Below are 22205 nucleotides of genomic sequence, written 5' to 3' on the forward strand. Positions count from 1 at the left end.
TGTGCACATCTATGTACTAAGCTACGTTATTACTATGTGTACATCTACTATGTACTAGCAGTTATTACCATGTGCACATCTACATACTTAGCAGTTATAACCATGTGTACATCTATGTACTAGCAGTTATACCATGTACATCTATGTACTAATTATAACTGTTCATCTATGTTCTAAGTTATAACTGAGTGTGCATCAATGTACTAGCAGTTATTTACCCATGTGTACATCTACATACTAGCAGTTATTACCATGTGCACATCTATGTACTAGCAGTTATTACCATGTGCACATCTACGTACTAGCAGTTATTACCATGTGTACATCTATGTACTAGCAGTTATTACCATGTGTACATCTACATACTAGCAGTTATTACCATGTGTACATCTATGTACTAGCAGTTATTACCATGTACACATCTACATACTAGCAGTTATTTCTAAGTTACACATCTAACGTACTAGCACTTATTACCATTTGCACATCTATGTACAGCAGTTATTACCATGTGTACATCTACATACTAGCAGTTATTACCATGTGTACATCTACATACTAGCAGTTATTACCATGTTTACATCTACATACTAGTAGTTATTACCATGTACATATCTATGACTACGTACTAGCAGTTATAACCATGTGTACATCTACGTACTAGCAGTTATTACCATGTGTACATCTACATACTAGTAGTTATTACCATGTGTACATCTAGGTACTAGCAGTTATTACCATATGTACATCTACATACTTCTAGTAGTTATTACCATGTGTACATCTAGGTACTAGCAGTTATTACCATGTCATCAATGTACTAGCAGTTATTACCATGTGTACATCTACATACTAGCAGTTATTACCATGTGCATATCTACGACTACGTACTAGCAGTTATAACCATGTGTACATCTACGTACTAGCAGTTATTACCATGTACACATCTACATACTAGCAGTTATAACCATGTGTACATCTATGTACTAGCAGTTATTATCATGTACACATCTACGTACTAGCAGTTATAACTGAGTGTGCATCAATGTACTAGCAGTTATTACCATGTGTACATCTACATACTAGCAGTTATTACCATGTGCACATCTATGTACTAGCAGTTATTACCATGTGCACATCTACGTACTAGCAGTTATTACCATGTGTACATCTATGTACTAGCAGTTATTACCATGTGTACATCTACATACTAGCAGTTATTACCATGTGTACATCTATGTACTAGCAGTTATTACCATGTACACATCTACATACTAGCAGTTATTTCTAAGTACACATCTACGTACTACTAGCACTTATTACCATTTGCACATCTATGTACAGCAGTTATTACCATGTGTACATCTACATACTAGCAGTTATTACCATGTGTACATCTACATACTAGCAAGTTATTACCATGTGTACATCTACATACTAGTAGTTATTACCATGTACATATCTACGTACTAGCAGTTATTTCTAAGTACACATCTACGTACTAGCACTTATTACCATTTGCACATCTAATGTACAGCAGTTATTACCATGTGTACATCTACGTACTAGCACTTATTACCATGTGTACATCTACATACTAGCAGTTTTTACCATGTGTACATCTACGTACTAGCAGTTATTACCATGTGTACATCTACATACTAGTAGTTATTACCATGTAATATCTACATACTAGCATTTATTACCATGTGTAAATCTACATACTAGCAGTTATTACCATGTGTACATCTACATACTAGCAGTTTTTACCATATGTACATCTACGTACTAGCAGTTATTACCATGTGTACATCTACATACTAGCAGTTATTACCATGTGTAAATCTACATACTAGCAGTTATTACCATGTGTACATCTACATACTAGCAGTTTTTACCATGTGTACATCTACGTACTAGCAGTTATTACCATGTGCACATCTACATACTAGCAGTTATTACCATGATGTAAATCTACATACTAGCAGTTATTACCATGTGTACATCTACATACTAGCAGTTATTGCCATTTGTACATCTACATACTAGTAGTTATTGCCATGTGTACATCTACATACTAGCAGTTATTACCATGTACACATCTACGTACTAGCAGTTATTACCATGTACACATCTACATACTAGCAGTTATTACCATATGTACATCTACGTACTAGCAGTTATTACTAAGTGTACATCTACGTACTAGTAGTTATAACCATGTGTACATCTGCATACTAGTAGTTATTACCATGTGTACATCTACATACTAGCAGTTATTACCATGTGCACATCTACGTACAGCAGTTATTATCATGTGCACATCTACGTACTGGCAGTTATTACTAAGTGTACATCTACATACTAGCAGTTATTACCATGTGTACATCTACATACTAGCAGTTATTACCATGTGTACATCTATGTACTAGCAGTTATTACCATGTGCACATCTACATACTAGCAGTTATTACCATGTGTACATTTACATACTAGCAGTTATTACCATGTGTACATCTACATACTAGTAGTTATAACCATGTGTACATCTATGTACTAGCAGTTATTACCATGTGCACATCTACGTACTAGCAGTTATTACCATGTGTACATCTATGTACTAGCAGTTATTACCATGTGTACATCTATGTACTAGCAGTTATTACCATGTACACATCTAGGTACTAGCAGTTATTACCATGTGTACATCTATGTACTAGCAGTTATTACCATGTACACATCTACATACTAGCAGTTATTACCATGTGTACATCTATGTACTAGCAGTTATTACCATGTACACATCTACGTACTAGCAGTTATTACCATGTGTACATCTATGTACTAGCAGTTATTACCATGTGCACATCTACGTCTAGGTACTAGCAGTTATTACCCATGTGTACATCTATGTACTAGCAGTTATTACCATGTACACATCTACGTACTAGCACTTATTACCATGTGTACATCTATGTACAGCAGTTATTACCATGTGTACATCTACATACTAGCAGTTATTACCATGTGTACATCTACATACTAGCAGTTATTACCATGTGTACATCTACATACTAGTAGTTATTACCATGTACATATCTACGTACTAGCAGTTATTACCATGTGTACATCTACATACTAGCAGTTATTACCATGTGTACATCTACATCTACATACTAGCAGTTATTACAATGTGTACATCTACATACTAGCAGTTATTACCCATGTGTACACATCTACGTACTAGCAGTTATTACCATGTGTACATCTACATACTAAGCAGTTATTACCATGTGTACACATCTACGTAGCAGTTATTACCATGTGTACATCTACATACTAGTAGTTATTACCATGTGTACACATCTACATACTAGCAGTTATTTACCATGTGTATATCTACATACTAGCAGTTATTACCATGTGTACATCTATGTACTAGCAGTTTATTACCATGTACACATCTACATACTAGTAGTTATTACCATGTGTACATCTATGTACTAGCAGTTATTACCATGTACACATCTACATACTAGTAGTTATTACCATGTACATATCTACGTACTAGCACTTATTACCCATGTGCACATCTATGTACTACAGCAGTTATTACCATGTACACATCTACATACTAGCAGTTATTACCATGTACACATCTACATGCTAGTAGTTATTACCATGTACATATCTACGTACTAGCACTTATTACCATGTGTACATCTACGTACTAGCAGTTATTACCATGTACACATTTACGTACAGCAGTTATTACCATGTGCACATCTATGTACTAGCAGTTATTACCATGTGTACATCTATGTACTAGCAGTTATTACCATGTGTACATCTACGTACTAGCAGTTATTACCATGTAAACATCTATGTACTAGCAGTTATTACCATGTACATATCTACGTACTAGCACTTATTACCATGTGTACATCTACGTACTAGCAGTTATTACCATGTACACATTTACGTACAGCAGTTATTACCATGTGCACATCTATGTACTAGCAGTTATTACCATGTGTACATCTATGTACTAGCAGTTATTACCATGTGTACATCTACGTACTAGCAGGGGGGTTATTCTATGTAAACATCTATGGTACGTACAATCATTTATTACTATGTGCCATTTCAAACAACAACTACTCAATCACAGATGCTTGTAAAAGTGAAGAAGGCCTCACTCATTGAAGTAAATATTATGTATTTGAGTGGGTCAATACATACCTACATGCTCCCACATTGGTCATATTAAGGAAAGTCATCTCATAGGGATAGTGTGGACCTCGTAAATTTACCTACAAAACAATCAGAGTAGGTCAAGTTCATCTGTACAGTGTACATACAAAGGTATGTTGAAGTGTACAGTATAAGTGTACATACAAAAAAATGTTGAAGTGTACAGTATAAGTGTACAGTATAATTGTACATAAAAAATGTAATGATTGAAGTCTACAGTATAAGTGTACATACAAAATGTATGTTGAAGTGTACAGTATAAGTGTACATAAAAAGGAATGTTGAAGTGTACAGTATAAGTGTACATACAAAAGGAATGTTGAAGTGTACAGTATAAGTGTACATACAAAAGGTATGTTGAAGTGTACAGTATAAGTGTACATACAAAAGGTATGTTGAAGTGTACAGTATAAGTGTACATACAAAAGGTATGTTGAAAGTCTACAGTATAAGTGTACATACAAAAGGTATGTTGAAGTGTACAGTATAAGTGTACATACAAAATGTATGTTGAAGTGTACAGTATAAGTGTACATACAAAAGGTATGTTGAAGTGTACAGTATAAGTGTACATACAAAAGGTATATGTTGAAGTGTACAGTATAAGTGTACATACAAAAGGTATGTTGAAGTGTACAGTATAAGTGTACATACAAAAGGTATGTTGAAGTGTACAGTATAAGTGTACGTACAAAATGTATGTTGAAGTGTACAGTATAAGATAGTGTACGTTCCAAAATGTATGTTGAAGTGTACAGTATAAGTGTATTACAAAATGTATGTTGAAGTGTACAGTATAAGTGTATGTGTACAAAATGTATGTTGAAGTGTAACAGTATTAAAGTATGTGTACAAAATGTATGTTGAAGTGTACAGTATAAGTGTATGTACAAAATGTATGTTGAAGTCTACAGTATAAGTGTACATACAAAATGTATAGTAAGTGTACAAACAAAAGGTATGAAGTCTACAGTATAAGTGTACATACAAAAGGTATGTTGAAGTGTACAGTATAAGTGTACATACAAAAGGTATGTTGAAGTGTACGGTGATGTACAGTAATAGTGTACGTACATGTATAAGTGTACAGTATACATGTACAAAGGTATGTTGAAGTGTACAGTATAAAGTGTACATTACAAATGTATGTTGAAGTGTACAGTATAAGTGTACATACAAAAGGTATGTTGAAGTGTACAGTATATAGTGTACATACAAAAGGTATGTTGTGAAGTGTACAGTATAAGTGTACATACAAAAGGTATGTTGAAGTGAAGTGTAGTGTATAAGTGTACATAACAAAGGTATGTTGAATGAAATGTACAGTATAAGTGTACATACAAAAGGTATGTTGAAATGTACAGTAATAAGTGTACAATACAAAAGGTATGTTGAAGTGTACAGTATAAGTGTACATACAAAAGGTATGTTGAAGTGTACAGTATAAGTGTACATACAAAATGGTATGTTGAAGTGTACAGTATAAGTGTACATACAAAAGGTATGTTGAATGTACAGTATAAGTGTACGTATAAGTGTATACAAAAGGTAATGTTGAATTGTAACAGTTAAGTGTACATACAAAATGTATGTTGAATGTACAGTATAAGTGTACATACAAAAGGTATGTTGAAATGTACAGTATAAGTGTACATACAAAGGTAATGTTTGAATGTACTGTATAAGTGTACATACAAAGGTATGTTGAATGTACAGTATAAGTGTACATACAAAAGGTATGTTGAATGTACAGTATAAGTAGTACATACAAAAGGTATGTTGAATCTACGGTATACATGTACATACAAAAGGTATGTTGAAGTGTACAGTATAAGTGTACAGTATAAGTGTACATACAAAAGGTATGTTGAATATAACAGTATAAGTGTACATAAAAAATGTATGTTGAATGTACAGTATAAGTGTACATACAAAAAAGTGTGTTGATAATGTACCTGTATAAGTGTACAGTATACAGTGGTAAACAAGTTGTTGGAAGTGTACTGTATAAGTGTACATACCAAAAGGTATGTTGAATTGTACAGTATAAGATGTTACATACTAAAGGTATGTTGAATTGTGTATAAGTGTACATACAAAAAGGTATGTATGTTGAAATGTGTACATACAAAAGGTATGAATGTACAGTATAAGATGTTACAAAAGGTATGAAGTGTACAGTATAAGTGTAACATACAAAAGGTATGTTGAAGTGTACAGTATAAGGTACATACAGGTGTATAAGTGTACATACAAAAGGTATGTTGAAATGTACACTATAAGTGTACATACAAAAGGTATGTTGAACTGTACAGTATAAGTGTACATACAAAAGGTATGTTGAATGTACAGTATAAGTGTACATACAAAAGGTATGTTGAAGTGTACAGTATAAGTGTGTGTACAAAATGTATGTTGAAGTGTACAGTATAAGTGTGTGTACAAAATGTATGTTGAAGTGTACAGTATAAGTGTACATACAAAAGGTATGTTTGAAGTGTACAGTATAAGTGTACATTACAAAAGGTATGTTGAAGTGTTACAGATAGTAAGTGTACAGAATAAGTGTACATACAAAAGGTATGTTGAGTGTTACAGTATAAGTGTACATACAAAAGGTGGTACTACAAAAGGTATGTTGAAGTGTACAGTATAAGTGTACATACAAAAGGTATGTTGAATGTACAGTATAAGTGTACATACAAAAGGTATGTTGAATGTACAGTATAAGTGTACATACAAAAGGTATGTTGAAGTCTACAGTATAAGTGTACATACAAAAGGTATGTTGAAGTGTACAGTATAAGTGTACATACAAAAGGTATGTTGAAGTGTACAGTATAAGTGTACATACAAAAGGTATGTTGAAGTGTACAGTATAAGTGTACATACAAAAGGTATGTTGAATGTACAGTATAAGTGTACATACAAAAGGTATGTTGAATGTACAGTATAAGTGTACATACAAAAGGTATGTTGAATGTACAGTATAAGTGTACATACAAAAGGTATGTTGAAGTGTACAGTATAAGTGTACATACAAAAGGTATGTTGAAGTGTACAGTATAAGTGTACATACAAAAGGTATGTTGAATGTACAGTATAAGTGTACATACAAAAGGTATGTTGAATGTACAGTATAAGTGTACATACAAAAGGTATGTTGAATGTACAGTATAAGTGTACATACAAAAGGTATGTTGAAGTGTACAGTATAAGTGTACATACAAAAGGTATGTTGAAGTGTACAGTATAAGTGTACATACAAAAGGTATGTTGAAGTGTACAGTATAAGTGTACAGTATAAGTGTACATACAAAAGGTATGTTGAAATGTACAGTATAAGTGTACATACAAAAGGTATGTTGAAGTGTACAGTATAAGTGTACAGTATAAGTGTACATACAAAAGGTATGTTGAATGTACAGTATAAGTGTACATACAAAAGGTATGTTGAAGTGTACAGTATAAGTGTACATACAAAAGGTATGTTGAAGTGTACAGTATAAGTGTACATACAAAAGGTATGTTGAAGTGTACAGTATAAGTGTACATACAAAAGGTATGTTGAAGTGTACAGTATAAGTGTACATACAAAAGGTATGTTAAAGTGTACAGTATAAGTGTACATACAAAAGGTATGTTGAATGTACAGTATAAGTGTACAAAAAGTATGAACAAAAGGTATGTTGAAGTGTACATGTACAGTATAAGTGTACATACAAAAGGTATGTTGAAATGTACAGTATAAGTGTACATACAAAAGGTATGTTGAAGTCTACAGTATAAGTGTACATACAAAAAGGAAAGTGTTGTACATACAAAATGTATACATGTACAGTAAGTGTACATACAAAAGGTATGTTGAATGTACAGTATAAGTGTACATACAAAAGGTATGTTGAAGTGTACAGTATAAGTGTACATACACAAAAGGTATGTTGTAATAAGTGTACAGTAATAAGTGTACATACAAAAGGTATGTTGAAGTGTGTACATACAGTATAAGTGTACAAACATAGTACAAAAGGTACAAAATGTTGAAGTGTACAGTATAAGTGTATACACAAAAATGTATGTTGAAGTGTACAGTATAAGTGTACATACAAAAGGTAAGTTGAATGTGCAGTATAAGTGTACATACAAAAGGTATGTTGAAGTGTACATACAAAATGTATGTTGAAGTCTACAGTATAAGTGTACATACAAAAGGTATGTTGAAGTGTACAGTATAAGTGTACATACAAAAGGTATGTTGAATGTACAGTATAAGTGTACATACAAAAAGTATCAGTAAAAGTTGTACATACAAAATGTTGAATGTACAGTATAAGTGTACATACAAAAGGTATGTTGAAGTGTACAGTATAAGTGTACATACAAAAGGTATGTTGAAGTGTACAGTATAAGTGTACATACAAAAGGTATGTTGAATGTACAGTATAAGTGTACATACAAAAGGTATGTTGAAGTGTACAGTATAAGTGTACATACAAAAAGGTATGTTGAATGTACAGTATAAGTGTACATACAAAAAAAGGTATGTATGTGAAGAATGTACAGTATAAGTGTACATACAAAATGTATGTTGAAGTGTACAGTATAAGTGTACATACAAAAGGTATGTTGAAGTGTACAGTATAAGTGTACATACAAAATGTATGTTGAAGTGTACAGTATAAGTGTACATACAAAAGGTATGTTGAAGTGTACAGTATAAGTGTACATACAAAATGTATGTTGAAGTGTACAGTATAAGTGTACATACAAAATGTATGTTGAAGTGTACAGTATAAGTGTATGTACAAAATGTATGTTGAAGTGTACAGTATAAGTGTACATACAAAATGTATGTTGAAGTGTACAGTATAAGTGTACATACAAAAGGTATGTTGAAGTGTACATACAAAATGTATGTTGAAGTCTACAGTATAAGTGTACATACAAAATGTATGTTGAAGTGTACAGTATAAGTGTACATACAAAAGGTATGTTGAATGTACAGTATAAGTGTACATACAAAAGGTATGTTGAAGTGTACAGTATAAGTGTACATACAAAAGGTATGTTGAAGTGTACATACAAAATTGTGAAGTGTACAGTTATAAGTGTACATACAAAAGGTATGTTGAGTGTACAGTATAAGTGTACATACAAAAGGTATGTTGAATGTACAGTATAAGTGTACATACAAAAAGGTATGTTGAAGTGTACAGTATAAGTGTATGTACAAAATGTGTATGTTGATCTAAACATGTACATACAAAAGGTATGTATGTTAAAGTGTACAAAAGGTATAAGTGTACAGTATAAGTGTACATACAAAAGGTATGTTGAAGTGTACAGTATAAGTGTACATACAAAAGGTATGTTGAATGTACAGTATAAGTGTACATACAAAAGGTATGTTGAAGTGTACAGTATAAGTGTACATACAAAAGGTATGTTGAAGTCTACAGTATAAGTGTACATACAAAAGGTATGTTGAAGTGTACAGTATAAGTGTACATACAAAATGTATGTTTGACAGTATAAGTGTACATACAGGTATAAGTGTACTGTACAAAATGTATGTTGAAAGTATGTACAGTATAAGTGTACATACAAAAGGTATAGAGTGTACATACAAAAGGTATGTTGAAGTGTACAGTATAAGTGTACATACAAAAGGTATGTTGAAGTGTACAGTATAAGTGTAGTACAAAATATGTTGAATATACACAATGTTACCCTACAACGATGTATGTTGAAGTCTACTGGTATAAGTGTACAGATACAGATTTAAGTTAGTTGAAGTGTACACGTATAACCTTACCCCCTCATACGACCATCCCCAGTACTGGTATAAGTGTTGATAGACAGATTTAGTAGTATGTACATTAAGCAATACCCCCTCAACGACATCCCCAAGGACTGGTAATGGGTGTGAATAGTGACAGATTTAGTAGTACAATACATTTACCATACCCCCCTCAACGACCATCCCCATCCAGAACTGGTATGGGTTGTGATACCACAGATTTAGTAGTATATACATTACCATACCCCCTCGCAAAACGACCATCCCCAGGACTGGTAATGGGTTTGATAGACAGATTTAGTAGTGTATATACATTACCATACCCCCTCGACGACCATCCGTCCCAGACTGGTATGGGTGTGCCTGATAGACAAACAGTATATACATTACAGTAGTAATACAAAAGGTTTATACCACAGATTTTGTAGTTTATACATTACCATACCCCCGCAACGACCATCCCCAGGACTGGTTATGGGTTTGATAGACAGATTTAGTTGTATATACATTACCATACAACCCCCTCAACGACCCATCCCCAGGACTGGTATGGGTGTGATAGACAGATTTAGTAGTATATACATTACCATACCCCCTCAACGACCATCCCCAGGACTGGTATGGGTTTGATAGACAGATTTAGTAGTATATACATTACCATACCCCCTCAACGACCATCCCCAGGACTGGTATGGGTTTGATAGACAGATTTAGTAGTATATACATTACCATACCCCCTCAACGACCATCCCCAGGACTGGTATGGGTTTGATAGACAGATTTACATAGTAGATATACATTACCATACCCCCTCAACGACCATCCCCCTGGTATGGGTGTGGATAGACATACATTACCATACTTACCCCCTCAACGAGACCATCCCCAGGACTGGTAACGCATGGGTGTGATAGACAGATTTAGTAGTATATATACATTACCATAATCATCGACCATCCCCCTCATACGACCATCCCCAGGACTGGTATTGGGTTTGATAGACAGATTTAGTAGTATATACATTACCATACCCCCCCTCAACGACCATCCCCAGGACTGGTATGGGTGTGATAGACAGATTTAGTAGTATATACATTACCATACCCCCTCAACGACCATCCCCAGGACTGGTATGGGTGTGATAGACAGATTTAGTAGTATATACATTACCATACCCCCTCAACGACCATCCCCAGGACTGGTATGGGTTTGATAGACAGATTTAGTAGTATATACATTACCATACCCCCTCAACGACCATCCCCAGGACTGGTAAGGGTTTTATGATACACAGATTTAGTAGTATATACATTACCATACCATACCCCCTCAACGACCATACCCCCAGGACTGGTAAGGGGTTTGATAGACAGATTTAGTAGTATATACATTAAACTTAACCATACCCCCTCAACGACCATCCCCCAAGGGACTGGTATTAGGGTTTTGCATATAGACCACAGATTTAGTAGTATATACATTACCATCCCCAGGACTGGTAAGGGTTTGATAGACAGATTTAGTAGTATATACATTACCATACCCCCTCAACGACCATCCCCAGGACTGGTATGGGTTTGATACACAGATTTAGTAGTATATACATTACCATACCCCCTCAACGACCATCCCCAGGACTGGTATGGGTTTGATAGACAGATTTAGTAGTATATACATTACCATACCCCCTCGATGACCATCCCCAAGGACTGGTAAGGGTTTGATAGACAGATTTAGTAGTATATACATTACCATACCCCCTCGATGACCATCCCCAGGATTGGTAGGGTTTGATAGACAGATTTAGTAGTATTATACATTACCATATCCCCCCCTCGTAAACGACCATCAGAACCATGCCCAATGACCCAGGACAGGTAAGGGTTTTGATAGACAGATTTAGTAGTATATACATTACCATATACCCCCCAGATTTAGTAGTATATACATTACCATACCCCCTCGACGATCATCCCCAGGACTGGTAAGGGTTTGATAGACAGATTTAGTAGTATATACATTACCATACCCCCTCGATGACCATCCCCAGGACTGGTAAGGGTTTGATAGACAGATTTAGTAGTATATACATTACCATACCCCCTCGATGACCATCCCCAGGACTGGTAAGGGTTTGATAGACAGATTTAGTAGTATATACATTACCATACCCCCTCGATGACCATCCCCAGGACTGGTATGAGTTTGATACACCCCATTCCATTACGACCATCCCCAGGACTGGTAAGGTTTTGATAGACTAGGTATTGGGGACTGGTATGGGATGATACACAGAGATTTAGTAGTATATTACATTACCATACGATGCCCCTCAAACGATCATCCCCAGGACTGGTATGAGTTTGATTACACAGATTTTAGTAGTATATACATTACCATACCCCCCTCAACGACCATCCCCAGGACTGGTATGGGTGTGATAGACAGATTTAGTAGTATATACATTACCATACCCCCTCAACGACCATCCCCAGGACTGGTATGGGTTTGATACACAGACAGATTTAGTACCATACGAAACCATACATTACCAGTATATATACATATACCATACCCCCTCAACGACCATCCCCAGGACTGGTATGGGTTTGATAGACAGATTTAGTAGTATATACATTACCATACCCCCTCAACGACCATCCCCAGGACTGGTATTGGGTGTGATAGACAGACATTTTAGTAGTATATACTATTACCATAACCCACCCCTCAACGACCATCCCCAGGACTGGTAAGGGTTTGATAGACAGATTTAGTAGTATATACATTACCATACCCCCTCAACGACCATCCCCAGGACTGGTATGGGTTTGATAGACAGATTTAGTAGTATATACATTACCATACCCCCTCAACGACCATCCCCAGGACTGGTATGGGTGTGATAGACAGATTTAGTAGTATATACATTACCATACCCCCTCAACGACCATCCCCAGGACTGGTATGGGTGTGATAGACAGATTTAGTAGTATATACATTACCATACCCCCTCAACGACCATCCCCAGGACTGGTATGGGTGTGATAGACAGATTTAGTAGTATATACATTACCATACCCCCTCAACGACCATCCCCAGGACTGGTATGGGTGTGATAGACAGATTTAGTAGTATATACATTACCATACCCCCTCAACGACCATCCCCAGGACTGGTATGGGTGTGATAGACAGATTTAGTAGTATATACATTACCATACCCCCTCAACGACCATCTCCCAGGACTGGTATGGGTGTTTTAAGACTAGATTATTAGTAGTATATACACTTACCAATACCCCTCCTTCGACGACCATCACCCAGTGACTGGTAATGGGTTTGATATACAGATTTAGTAGTATATACATTACCATACCCCTCAACGGACCATCCCCAGGACAGGTATGGTGTGATAGACAGATTTAGTATTAATATACATTACCATACCCCTCGACCGGACCAATCCCAGGTACTGGTAAGGGTTTGATAGACAGATTTAGTAGTATATACCATTACCATACCCCCTCAAACGACCATCATCCCAGGACAGATATGGGTGTTGATAGACAGATTTAGTAGTAATATTACATTACCATATACCCCCTCAACGACCATCCCCAGGACATGGTATGGGGTGTGATAGACAGATTTAGTAGTATATCATTACCATACCCCTTTCAACGACCATCCCCAGGACCTGGTAAGGGTTTTATAGTATTTAGTAGTATATACATTACCATACCCCCTCAACGACCATCCCCAGGACTGGTATGGGTGTGATAGACAGATTTAGTAGTATATACATTACCATACCCCCCTCAAAGACCATTCCCCAAGGACTGGTAAGGGTTTTGATAGACAGATTTTAGTAGTATATATACACATTACCATACCAGCCCTGGTCAAGGGTTTGATAGACAGATTAGTAGTATAATACGAACGACCATCCCCAGGACTGGTAAGGGTTTGATAGACAGATTTAGTAGTATATACATTACCATACCCCCTCAACGACCATCCCCAGGACTGGTATGGGTTTGATAGACAGATTTAGTAGTATATACATTACCATACCCCCTCGACGACCATCCCCAGGACTGGTAAGGGTTTGATAGACAGATTTAGTAGTATATACATTACCATACCCCCTCAACGACCATCCCCAGGACTGGTATGGGTTTGATAGACAGATTTAGTAGTATATACATTACCATACCCCCTCGACGACCATCCCCAGGACTGGTATGGGTGTGATAGACAGATTTAGTAGTATATACATTACCATACCCCCTTATAACAGGGGTGTGCAGTATAACAGGGGTGGTGGTATAACAAGGTGTGGTATATCACAGGGGTGGTGGTATAACAAGGGGTGGCAGTATAACAGGGGTGGTGGTATAACAGGGGTGGCAGTATAACAGGGGTGGCAGTATAACAGGGGTGGTGGGGGTGGTGGTATAACAGGGGTGGTGGCAGTATAACAGGGTGGTGGTATAACAGGGGTGGTGGTATAACAGGGGGTGGCATATAACAGGGGTGGTGGTATAACAGGGGTGGAGTATAACAGGGGTGGTGGTATAACAGGGGTGGCAGTATAACAGGGGTGGTGGTATAACAGGGGTGGTGGTATAACAGGGGTGGTGGTATAACAGGGGTGGCGGTATAACAGGGTGTGGCAGTATAACAGGGGTGGTGGTATAACAGGGGTGGTGGTTATAACAGGGGTGGCGGTATAACAGGTGGTGGTATAACAGGGGTGGCAGTATAACAGGGGTGGTGGTATAACAGGGGTGGCAGTATAACAGGGGTGGGTATAACAGGGGTGGTGCAGTATAACAGGGGTGGTGGTATAACAGGGGTGGCAGTATAACAGGGGTGGCATTATAACAGGGGTGGCGGTATAACAGGGGTGGTGGTATAACAGGAGTGGCAGTATAACAGGGGTGGTGGTATAACAGGGGTGGTGGTATAACAGGGGTGACAGTATAACAGGGGTGGTGGTATAACAAGAGTGGCAGTATAACAGGGGTGGTGGTATGGGTGGTATAACAGGGGTGGAGTGGGTGGTATATAACAGGGGTGGTGGTATAACAGGGGTGGTGGTATAACAGGGGTGGTGGTATAACAGAGGTGGTGGTATAACAGGGGTGGTGGTATAACAGGGGTGGCAGTATAACAGGGGTGGTGGTATAACAGGGGTGGTGGCATTATACAAACAGGGTGGCAGTATAACAGGGGTGTATAAGTAGTGATAACAGGGGTGGTGGTATAACAGGGGTGGCTGTATAACAGGGGTGGCAGTATAACAGGGGTGGTGGTATAACAGGAGTGACAGTATAACAGGGGTGGTGGTATAACACAGGGGTGGCAGTATAACAGGGGTGGTGGTATAACAGGGGTGGCAGTATAACAGGGGTGGCAGTATAACAGGGGTGGTGGTATAACAGGGGTGGCGGTATAACAGGGGTGGTGGTATAACAGAGGTGGTGGTATAACAGGAGTGGTGGTATAACAGGGGTGGCATTATAACAGGGGTGGCGGTATAACAGGGGTGGCATTATAACAGGGGTGGTGGTATAACAGGGGTGGCGGTATAACAGGGGTGGCGGTATAACAGGGGTGGCGGTATAACAGGGGTGGCGGTATAACAGGGGTGGTGGTATAACAGGGGTGGTGGTATAACAGGGGTGGTGGTATAACAGGGGTGGTGGTATAACAGGGGTGGTGTATAACAGGGGTGGCAGTATAACAGGGGTGGCGGTATAACAGGGGTGGCGGTATAACAGGGGTGGCAGTATAACAGGGGTGACAGTATAACAGGGGTGGTGGTATAACAGGGGTGGCAGTATAACAGGGGTGGCAGTATAACAGGGGTGGTGGTATAACAGGGGTGACAGTATAACAGGGGTGGTGGTATAACAGGGGTGGCAGTATAACAGGGGTGGTGGTATAACAGGGGTGGTGGTATAACAGGGGTGGCAGTATAACAGGGGTGGTGGTATAACAGGGGTGGCGGTATAACAGGGGTGGCGGTATAACAGGGGTGGCAGTATAACAGGGGTGGTGGTATAACAGGGGGTGGCGGTATAACAGGGGTGGCGGTATAACAGGGGTGGTGTATAACAGGGGTGGCAGTATAAACAGGGGTGGTATAACAGGGGTGGTGGTATAACAGGGGTGGCGGTATAACAGGGGTGCAGTATAACAGGGGTGACAGTATAACAGGGGTGACAGAGTATAACAGGGGTGGCAGTATAACAGGGGTGACAGTATAACAGGGGTGGCGGTATAACAGGGTGGTGGTATAACAGGGGTGGCGGTATAACAGGGGTGGACAGTATAACAGGGGTGGCGGTATAACAGGGGTGGCAGGTATAACAGGGGGGTGGCAGTATAACAGGGGTGGGTGTATAACAGGGGTGGCAGTATAACAGGGGTGGCGGTATAACAGGGGTGGCAGTATAACAGGGGTGGCAGTATAACAGGGGTGGTGGTATAACAGGGGTGGCGGTATAACAGGGGTGGCGGTATAACAGGGGTGGCAGTATAACAGGGGTGGCAGTATAACAGGGGTGGTGGTATAACAGGGGTGGTGGTATAACAGGGGTGACAGTATAACAGGGGTGGTGGTATAACAGGGGTGGCAGTATAACAGGGGTGGCATTATAACAGGGGTGGCGGTATAACAGGGGTGGCATTATAACAGGGGTGGTGGTATAACAGGGGTGGTGGTATAACAGGGGTGGTGGTATAACAGGGGTGACAGTATAACAGGGGTGGCAGTATAACAGGGGTGGTGGTATAACAGGGGTGACAGTATAACAGGGGTGGTGGTATAACAGGGGTGGTGGTATAACAGGGGTGGCAGTATAACAGGGGTGGTGGTATAACAGGGGTGGTGGTATAACAGGGGTGGTGGTATAACAGGGGTGGCAGTATAACAGGGGTGGCAGTATAACAGGGGTGACAGTATAACAGGGGTGGTGGTATAACAGGGGTGGTGGTATAACAGGGGTGGCGGTATAACAGGGGTGGCAGTATAACAGGGGTGACAGTATAACAGGGGTGGTGGTATAACAGGGGTGGTGGTATAACAGGGGTGGCAGTATAACAGGGGTGGTGGTATAACAGGGGTGGCAGTATAACAGGGGTGGCAGTATAACAGGGGTGGTGGTATAACAGGGGTGGTGGTATAACAGGGGTGGTGGTATAACAGGGGTGGTGGTATAACAGGGGTGGCAGTATAACAGGGGTGGTGGTATAACAGGGGTGGCAGTATAACAGGGGGTGGTAGTATAACAGGGGTGGTGGTATAACAGGGGTGGTGGTATAAACAAGGGTGGTGGTATAACAGGGGTGGTGGTATAACAGGGGTGGCAGTATAACAGGGGTGGTGGTATAACAGGGGTGGTGGGGTGTATAACAGGGGTGGTGGTATAACAGGGGTGGTGGTATAACAGGGGTGGTGGTATAACAGGGGTGGCAGTATAACAGGGGTGGTGGTATAACAGGGGTGGTGGTATAACAGGGGTGGTGGTATAACAGGGGTGGCAGTATAACAGGGGTGGTGGTATAACAAGAGTGGCAGTATAACAGGGGTGGCAGTATAACAGGGGTGGCAGTATAACAGGGGTGACAGTATAACAGGGGTGGTGGTATAACAGGGGTGGCAGTATAACAGGGGTGGTGGTATAACAGGGGTGGTGGTATAACAGGGGTGGTGGTATAACAGGGGTGGTGGTATAACAGGGGTGGCAGTATAACAGGGGTGGTGGTATAACAGGGGTGGTGGTATAACAGGGGTGGCAGTATAACAGGGGTGGTGGTATAACAGGGGTGGCAGTATAACAGGGGTGGTGGTATAACAGGAGTGGCAGTATAACAGGGGTGGTGGTATAACAGGGGTGGTGGTATAACAGGGGTGGTGGTATAACAGGGGTGGCAGTATAACAGGGGTGGTGGTATAAACAGGGGTGGCAGTATAACAGGGGTGGTGGTATAACAGGGGTGGCAGTATAACAGGGGTGGTGGTATAACAGGGGTGGCAGTATAACAGGGGTGGTGGTATAACAGGGGTGGTGGTTATAACAGGGGTGACAGTATAACAGGAGTGGTGGTATAACAGGGGTAACAGGGGTGGCGGTATAACAGGGGTGGTGGTATAACAGGGGTGGCATTATAACAGGGGTGGCGGTATAACAGGGGTGGCATTATAACAGGGGTGGTGGTATAACAGGGGTGGTGGTATAACAGGGGTGGTGGTATAACAGGGGTGGTGGTATAACAGGGGTGGCAGTATAACAGGGGTGGCAGTATAACAGGGGTGGTGGTATAACAGGGGTGGCAGTATAACAGGGGTGGTGGTATAACAGGGGTGGTGGTATAACAGGGGTGGTGGTATAACAAGTGGTGGTAACAGGGGTGGTATAACAGGGGTGACAGTATAACAGGGGTGGCATGGTATAACAGGGGTGGCGGTATAACAGGGGTGGTGGTATAACAGGGGTGGTGGTATAACAGGGGTGGCAGTATAACAGGGGTGGTGGTATAACAGGGGTGGCAGTATAACAGGGGTGGTGGTATAACAGGGGTGGCAGTATAACAGGGGTGGCGGTATAACAGGGGTGGCAGTATAACAGGGGTGGCGGTATAACAGGGGTGGCAGTATAACAGGGGTGGTGGTATAACAGGGGTGGCAGTATAACAGGGGTGGTGGTATAACAGGGTGGCAGTATAACAGGGTGTGGTATAACAGGAGTGGCAGTATAACAGGGGTGCGGTATAACAGGGGTGGCGGTATAACAGGGGTGGCAGTATAACAGGGGGTGGCAGTATAACAGGAGTGGTGGTATAACAGGGGTGGCAGTATAACAGGGGTGGCGGTATAACAGGGGTGGTGGTATAACAGGGGTGGCGGTATAACAGGGGTGGCAGTATATAACAGGGGTGGGGTATAACAGGGGTGGTGGGTATAACAGGGGTGGCAGTATAACAGGGGTGGCAGTATAACAGGGGTGGCGGTATAACAGGGGTGGCGGTATAACAGGGGTGGCAGTATAACAGGGGTGGTGGTATAACAGGGGTGGCAGTATAACAGGGGTGGGGTATAACAGGGGTGGCAGTATAACAGGGGTGGCAGTATAACAGGGTGGCGGTATAACAGGGGTGGCGGTATAACAGGGGTGGTGGTATAACAGGGGTGGCAGTATAACAGGGGTGGTGGTATAACAGGGTGGCGGTATAACAGGGGTGGCTGGTATAACAGGGGTGGCAGTATAACAGGGGGTGGCAATATAACAGGGGTGGCAGTATAACAGGGGTGGTATAACAGGGTGGTATAACAGGGGTGGTGGTATAACAGGGGTGGCAGTATAACAGGGGTGGCAGTATAACAACAGTATAACAGGGGTGGTGGTATATAACAGGGGTGGCAGTATAACAGGGGTGGCAGTATAACAGGGGTGGCGGTATAACAAGGGTGGTGGTATAACAGGGGTGGGCGGTATAACAGGGGTGGCAGTATAACAGGGGTGGCAGTATAACAGGGGTGGTGGTATAACAGGGTGGGTGGTGGTATAACAGGGGTGGCGGTATAACAGGGGTGGTGGTATAACAGGGGTGGCAGTATAACAGGGGTGGCAGTATAACAGGGGTGGTGGTATAACAGGGGTGGCAGTATATAACAGGGGTGGTGGTATAACAGGGGTGGTGGTATAACAGGGGTGGCAGTATAACAGGGTGGTGGTATAACAGGGGTGGCGGTATAACAGGGGTGGTGGTATATAACAGGGGTGGCGGTATAACAGGGTGGCAGTATAACAGATGGGGATCATGGGTATAACAGGGGTGGTGGTATAACAGGGGTGGCGGTATAACAGGGGTGGCAGTATAACAGACAGGTGGTGGTATTATAACAGGGGTGGCAGTATAACAGGGGTGGTGAGGTATAATACAGGGGTGGCAAGTATAAAGGGTTTATAACATGGGTGGCAGTAATAACATGGGTGGCTGGTATAACAGTGGCAGTATGGGATAACATGGTGGTGGATAACAGGGTGATGTATAACAGGGTGGAGTATAACCAGGTTGGCAATATTACAAGGGTGGCAGTATAACATGAGTGGCAGTATTACAAGGGTGGCAGGCAGTATAAACGGTGGAAGAATAACAGGGTTTACAATATGTAGGTCCTAATCACTATCGTCCACCACCATAATGATACATGCCACCTTCATTCAGTAAACTAGATACAAATGCATGGATATCGTATATTTGAAAGAATCAAACTGAAACATTAAAGGGACTAAATCGCTAAAAATCATGTAATAAAAGATAAAAAGAATTATAGGACTAAAATTAATTGTAAAAGTTGTGTACTTTGTGGTAATAACAATATTTAAAAGTTTGTATAACAATTTTGTTCAAAATGGAGAAAAACTGAAAATAAATAGGACCGACCTAGTCACTATTTCATATTATTATCTTTCGGCGAGTGTAAACAACCCCTATGTGCATGCGCGACGCGTGAACATTCCAAACATCCGATCGAAGGAAATCTCATCTGTCTAATGGACATATCTACTATCGACTGAAAACACAAATTTATCGACTACAGGTTCCTGATTACTGTGTTAATCTAATAAACGTTGAAACGTATGCAAAAGTTTTGTGAAGAGTTTCTAAGTGTAAATAATCCTATACTGTACAGGTTTTTGTAGCCATAAAGAAGGGTTTTCATTATATTATATGGTTTTATACTTGCTTCTGCCATTATTTTATTTTCATTTGTCATGATATTATGTACTATTCCGCTAAACCTACCAATATTATTAGGCTTTTAAAAAAATGGCCTAATATATAGACTTTATAATAAGGAAAAAATGACGAAAAACTAATAATATAGGCATGTTTAGCGGACTAAGTAAGTACGTGTATTTCTTTTATCATTATATCAATATTTGATATTCCGTATACATTGTATATCCTTAGTTATAATGTCTATCCGTCTAATGGGCATTCCCTATATATCTCTAGTTATAGTCTTTGTCCGTCTAATGGACTTTCCTTATATAGCCCTAGCTATAATATATATCCTTCTAATGGAAATTCCCTACATATCCTTAGTTATAGTGTATATCCGTCTAATGGACATTCCCTATATTATCTAGTTATAGTCTCTATCCGTCTAATGGACATTCCACTATATGTCACTAGTTATATAACTTTTTTACATCTGATTTACTTTAAAAAATCAGCCTATTTATATATCTAAATTTTATGTGTACTTTTATGTATTCAAAGCAAAAATATACCTTACATATACATTGTAGACCTATGTACATATATGTTTGCTTAATAATGTACATGTACACCTGTATTTATGTATAATATATACATAATTAACGGGTGAAAATACCTCTCACTTCTTGTCATATTTCCATCAAATACTCTAAAGCTTCATAGAACTATGCTGTTTTACTTGACAATGTAGATACAGGGGCGTAGGAAGCGGTTGTGGGAGGTGGGGGCGGGGGGGGGGGGGGGGGGGGGGGGCGGCAATCGCCTCCCCGTTTCCCAGGACGAGGGCAAATATTTCTTGTTTTCGCCGACTGAAATGTTCTAAAATTGCACATTTGAAAGAAAAAAATGGTCCTCCTGCACATTTTCGTGAACTAGACTTAAAATGTCAATCAGATGGTTCTACGTACTATTTTAAAAAATGTCTCTTAAAAGATTCATCTGTTTATATGACTTAGCAAGACAATTAATTCATTATTATTTTGTGTTAAAGTAACAACAATGTACCGATGGTGTGAAGCCAGTATGTTCAGATCGAGTTGCATAGATATGACGGCATTCACAATTACCAATTATTAATGCAGGTAACTTTAAATAAAACAAAAAGTATTATGTTAAGAATGCTTTAAAATCTTTAAGATATATTGTAAAACTCATCACAACCATTCTAAATCTAATATTTTTACCCGGGGGGGGGGGGGGGAGACCCTCGGACCTCCTCAAACACCCAAATCTCGCGCCTTCAGGCGCTCCCACATTCATCAAAATGCATCGTAAAATTCTAAATCGTAATGTATTTCCAGGGGGAGACCCCCTGGACCCCTCAAACACCAAATTCTCGCGGTTCCGGC

At 39.9% G+C, this 22205-nt stretch overlaps 1 protein-coding gene across 1 annotated transcript in view; it reads right to left on the reverse strand.

Annotated features, from left to right (window-relative positions):
* LOC138319847 (ATP-dependent RNA helicase TDRD9-like) overlaps nt 1-4310 on the reverse strand; it is a 37143-nt gene extending 32833 nt beyond the window's left edge. Inside the window, exon 1 of the mRNA XM_069262977.1 lies at nt 4243-4310. Within this exon, the coding sequence (XP_069119078.1) occupies nt 4243-4280 (38 nt within the window). The 5' untranslated portion in view covers nt 4281-4310. The remainder of the gene's footprint in view (nt 1-4242) is intronic.
* Nucleotides 4311-22205: the final 17895 nt, after the last annotated feature.

Source organism: Argopecten irradians, chromosome 3 (genome assembly GCF_041381155.1).
Source record: "Argopecten irradians isolate NY chromosome 3, Ai_NY, whole genome shotgun sequence".
NCBI lineage: Eukaryota > Metazoa > Mollusca > Bivalvia > Pectinida > Pectinidae > Argopecten > Argopecten irradians.